At 39.3% G+C, this 6,000-nt stretch overlaps 1 protein-coding gene across 2 annotated transcripts in view; it reads right to left on the bottom strand.

The window, feature by feature from the left end:
• Positions 1–920: 920 nt before the first annotated feature.
• Positions 921–6,000, bottom strand: part of LOC136877302 (juvenile hormone esterase) — a 71,875-nt gene continuing 66,795 nt past the window's right edge. For both annotated transcript variants that reach the window (XM_067151232.2, XM_068228607.1), the window contains one exon: positions 921–1,162. In XM_067151232.2, coding sequence (XP_067007333.2) covers positions 1,003–1,162 — 160 coding nt within the window. In that variant the 3' untranslated portion in view covers positions 921–1,002. The remainder of the gene's footprint in view (positions 1,163–6,000) is intronic.

Here is a 6,000-nt window from a genome sequence, read left to right as displayed (position 1 = left end):
GATTACAAACTTGTTTTTGCGGACACCTCTCGTAACGGACAATTTTCCTCGGAACCGACAGTGTCCGCAGAAAGGAGGTTCGACTCTACTTGAAGAGGTACTCGTTTTTTTCGTTTCTTCCTTGTCACGACTATAGATTTCTGTTGTCCTAAAACATTCCTCAGCTCTTTTTTTCATTTTCTCAATTTCTTGCAGCTTTCCTTCCTTGACATCCCGAGCAGTAAAGTGCCTCTGGTTTTACCAATGTGTTATAGCATTTGATTTTGGCCTTATACCATATTGCCGGTTTATTAAGGCTGAAGTCTGTTAGTTTGTCGGCTACTATTAAGTCCACAATCTAATATCAAGGCAGCACACAGAGAGCAGCTAGATCGGCCACGGGTAACCCAATAAGATACAGGAAGGTTGTCATAGGAATCTGAAGCCATGCTGTCTCCAATGCATCTCGCAGCAGCTGCTGGATGCGTGTGGTGAAACCACAGAGCGAACACAACGATCGAGATGCACACGGATAATGAACATAATGAAGGTACACCCGTTCTTGTTCTCATTCTAATTCCTCGCCTTTGCTCGATTACCTGGGAACGGCACGTAAAATGGATTTATCCCATTTATACGGCCGATGCCCTTCCTGACGCCAACCCCACGTGCAGGGATGTATTCACTATTGTCTGTTTCTATGATGAATGGTAGTGTGGTGCGTTGGGATTGTATGAAGAGTTGTGTATTGAGACAAACAAAAACGCTCAGTCCTCGAGCCAAATGAATGAACAGACTTGGCTTAAAACGCTGCTTGGTCGGGAATCGAACTCAGCGCCCTCTGATACGAAGGACATGACACTGAACATTCAGCCAGGGAGCATGATAATAATAATAATAATAATAATAATAATAATAATAATTTAAAGTAAACAAGTCACTTTAATAACAACAATTTATTTAGAGTAACAAAATTACCCGTATAATACACATTTTCGATATCACATTTCGCCACTTGGGACATCACAGATTGCGGTACAGTTCCTCCCAGAACTGGATGCGTTCCTTGAACAAATTCTTCTCCATTGTCAATTCTTCACCTACATCTAGGTAACAAGGGTTAACGGCGGTATATGGCTGCCATGCGATTGGAAGTAGAGGATCTGCTTCTGGTGTTGGATTCCTGAAACCAGATATACAAAGCAGGTGATGAATATGATTTACAAGAATACCTGTTTGAAAGAGATACAGAGGTGAAGCTAATACGAAACATGTTGTGAATAAGCAGCAGTTTCTAGCGGGTTTTTTGTAGACAGACTTTCTCGGTCCTCGGCTTGAAAGTATGGTCGTGTCGGATCCCGTGTATTATCTATATACTAGCAAATGTACCCGTGCTTCGCTACGGTATTCTACATTGTATTCGAATATCGAAGTAAATACTGTACATACAGTAAATAAGATTGTTTTAAAATGGCATGTCTCTTAGCGTTATCCGAGAAACAGCATAGGGAGGTTCCCAATACGGTGTTTCCAATGTAAAGTGCTTGTTACGGATTTCTGATGATAACGGCAGGCTCACTTCCATACTGCCATTCACAATCGAGTTGGGGAGTTTTCATTATAATTGCAGGCCCCATCGTCTACTGCGCGGTCACAATCGATGTGGGAGTTTTCGTTACAATGGCAGGCCCCCTTTCCTACTTCCAGACAGATTAGAGTTTTCATTAGAATGTTTGACAACTTCCCTACTACCAGTCGAAATTGAATTGTGCAGTTATAATTATAATGACAGGTCCCTTTTCCTACAGCCAGCCAGCCAGCTTACTACCAGTCACACCATGTTGGTGAATTTCCATCAAAATAGCAGGCCACTATGCCTAATTCCAGTCACATTTTAGATGGATACATTTGTTTGTAAGGGCGGATACCCTTGCCTACAGCCAAACACAATCGGGTAGGGGACTTTTAAACAACAATGCATGCTCCCTTGCCTTCTGCAAGTCAAATCGAGAAGTGAATTATTCACTACAATGGTAGGCCTTCCTTACTAATGCCAGTTACACAGGTGTTGGAGAAGGCCCCATTCCTATTGCCAGTGAAAGTCGGTGTGGGGAGTACTGATTACAATAGCATACACACCCTTTCTCGATCGCTACAAGACGACATCAGTGAATGTATATAGATCGGCATACGAAAGTATATGCATGCTTAAAATATTGCAGACCTTCATTTACAGATTGACTGCTGCAAAACGGTACGTCATATCGACAAAGGATTGTACCATAAGACGTCAGATTTAGCGGCCTAAATGGCTTGTCGTATGATATCTGATCTATTCATGGGTCATTTTGAGTTAGAAACGTTGAATAGGATAACATTTTTGTAAGATTATCTCACATTGCATTAGTTTTCAGATAATTATGTGACAGCTACATACATAGCATTTGGCTCACATATGGCTACTGGGTGGGCCAATTTTCGTGTAGGGTTTGATGATTCTATCTTTCTTATAAGTGATTGAAAGTATGAATTATGCATGTGAAAAGTCCAAATTTACTTAACATCGAGAAATAGACAAAAATCAAACGTCAAAGGGATACAGATACAACAAAAAGTCATAAGACCAAGGCTGTAGATCGCTCCAAATTGAACGGAGATTGTGCCTTCCCTTATGTGATAGGACTTCGCGAAGATCTGCACCATCATTAAAATTGCCTCCATATTTTGATATTCTTCGGGGAAAAAGTGAAACATTTAAAGCTCTCAGAAATGTTCTGTCCCTTACAGGCTAAAACGTATAATTTTGCCAAATTTCTGTTTTCTTGTTTATCTGGCAGATTATGCCGCAATGTGGATTTTGGGCGAGGAGGGTTAAAATTAGGACTTTCAGGAAACTAAACCAAAAAATTATGCAGATGGTTGTTATTATTACCCCTTAAACGCGTAGCTGTGCGAACATTTCGCCAAAATAGTCAATGTACAGGCGCACAGTCTTTAGGATTTTACTTATATAGATAGATAAAGAATCTGCTCCACGTACAACACCTTTTGGTCTATGTCTGCTGGACTTACCCTACAAAACCGACCATTCATGATATCTCCCTTATTAGTCTTTCTGTCGAAAAAATACACATGAAGAAAAGTTTTAGAAATGGATTTCCAACAAATTTGGTTGATTTCCAGTCAGGTTGGTCATGTACTGTATATATTCTGGAAGAGTAAATTCACCATTTCGGTTCCCTATAAACCGCCAGTCCATTCCAGGAACAGGAAATGTTATTGACCTTTAAAAATCTACCTTTGGAAAGGTGGATGCTAAATATAAAGTTAGGTTCAAATATCTTCAATAGTTTTCAAGTTGTAAGAAATACGCTCAACACGCGACCGTTCTTAAGTTAAGTCCGGTTAATGATATCTCCCTTATAAATCCTCTTAGCGAAATGATGCACATGAGAAAAAAGTTTTAAAAATTAATTTCCATTAAGGCAGGTAGATTTCTATTAAGTTTGGTTGTGTATATTTTGTGGAAGTGCAAAATCACGGTTTCGGTTTCGTATAAACCCCCCCAGTCATTTCACGAATTTAGAAACAATATTTGTCCTGAAACCTACCCAAGGAATGGTGGATTATAAATATGAATTTTGGTGTAAATATATCGAGTAGTTTCCAAGTTAAAGACAGAGAGACAAACAGAAAAACAGACACCAAAGCTAAAAATATGCAGATGGTCATTATTACACTTGAAACGGATAACTACCGAAATGTCGCCAAAATAGTCAATGTACAGACACACTCTAGAAGTGCATACCTTTATTTCGAGAGTTACTGCTTTGAAACTCTGCGATATATCTGCAAACGGACCTCACCATCAGACGCCTCTTTCAGTGTTCTACATGGTTGGTTCCATGATATCGTCTCGTATCTCCTATATTTATGGGTTAGATTGAGTTAGAAACATTGGGTGTGAAATTTTGTACAGTTTTCGCATACTACTTTATATTTGTGATACTCATGTGACAGATAGAATCATAAAATTTGGCTATCACATTGCCACTGGTCATGCCAATGTGCGTGCCGAATGTCATGATTCTATCATTCCTATAAGTCTGCCAAATTAATGTTAACATATACGTGTGAAAGTACAAAATTAACTTGAAATCGAGAAATACAGCTCTATTTAACGTGTAAGGAATAGAAATACGATAAAAAGTCATAGGACCAAAGTTGTAGATCTCTCCAAAATGAAACGCGATTGTGCTTTCTGATTTGTGATAAGACTTACAGATTAACCACCAATTATCCCGAAACGAAGGTGTGCACCGTCATTAAAATTGCATCCATATTTCGATATTTTCCGGGGCCGAAAGTTATACATTTGCATAGCTTAGAATATTTCCTCAAAGGAAACAGTGTCAAGCTTTCGGGATTAGCACTCGCATACATACGGTGTAATTAAGGAAGAAAGTAATTCAGTAAAGAAAGTTGAAATGAATAGAAAATGGATTAAAACTGAGGACAGCCGGATGACGACAAAGTGAATGTATTGGAAAATCAAATGCCCCTCAATAAATTATGCTGGTGTGAGTTATGGATATAAGAAAGAGGTAATAGAGGAGAAATTTAGGCGCAGGCATTCTTAGGTCAACAGATAAGATGACTAATGGTGTTATTACTTAAGCTATTCGAGGACGGTTACAAACTCCAACGATGTTCTGCCAATATCCCGCAGAATGGCCGATTGACGCCTTCTCTTGCCTTCTACCCAAGGAACAATCATGAATTTAAAGGTATGGTGAGAAAAATGGCAATACGTTACTTCCCTGCTGACAAGCAGTCCGAGACGTTGCCATGGTAACCTGTAGGTTTGTTGTCGATCTGTCGGTCACACACGCAGACCATGATATCCGCAGAAAATAGTAAATTTCTCCGTCATTTGAATAGTAAGGTAAATTACGAACGTAACGAAAGTTGTTTGTAATGAAGAGACGTTTCACGTACGGTCCACGGAGTTTACAGGAAATCAATAGTATAAGAGAAAATGGAGGAAAACCGTTGTGGTTTTCCTATAAACCCCCGTCTAATCAAAGATTTAAAAATGAAATGCATATAAAAACCTTCCTCGGGGTGAGTATACTCCAAATATGAAGTTTGGTTGAAATCTATCCAGCCGTTTTGCCGTGATGGTGGAACAAACAAACAAAAGAACAAACGAACAAACAAACAAACAAACAAACAAACAAACAAACACGAAAAGTTAAAACCACCGATTCGGTCTTGAGTTGACCTAAAACGGATAAATATCTGAAAAATTGGCAAAACAAACGAAATTACAGACAGCGGATCCCCTACAACTTTATTTATAAGATTAACAAAGTTTACCAAAAACGGCTTTGTCCATTCCGTCCGACCATTCTACTGGACCGATTTGCTGCATTCTTTTGTTATTCTCTTCGGAATTGCCTGCCGGTGATTCATCCGACAATGATAGGTCTCTAAGTTCAGTCAACTTTGATTAATCCTAAAATCAAATCATTAAATGATCAATCCAATAATTGCAGGCGAATGCTTCCTCCAGCCCGCAATACATTCTATACTTCGTGAGTTGCTAAGCGATTAATACTTGCATTAATGTTCAGATACATGAGATTTTCCATCCTTAGTAATGTGATTGCATGCAGCCATGTTTGATTACTACCTGTCAAGCCAGAGAGTAAACACTTCCTCTGATCACGGAATAATATACTATTCTCTGCTATATACTCTTTGATTCTCTGACCTTCCGCAGCTTCGAAATATACTCAACAGATGGCAGAACGTTCCTTATAACTTACATGCTGCTAAGAAAAGACAGTCGACGCACAGACAGAAAGGTATCAAGTCGACTAGCTTTCTGCATGGCCATTAATAAAGCGTAGGGCAAACTTTTGAATAAGTGCGTGTCTACTTACCCGACCTACCGAGCTCGATAGCTGCAGTCGCTTAAGTATGGCCAGTATCCAGTATTTGGGAGATAGTAGGTTC

This window comes from Anabrus simplex, chromosome 7, assembly GCF_040414725.1.
Source record: "Anabrus simplex isolate iqAnaSimp1 chromosome 7, ASM4041472v1, whole genome shotgun sequence".
Taxonomy (NCBI): Eukaryota; Metazoa; Arthropoda; class Insecta; order Orthoptera; family Tettigoniidae; genus Anabrus; species Anabrus simplex.
Note: the sequence above shows the minus strand (reverse complement) of the source record. Positions and strands in the feature narration are given on the sequence as shown.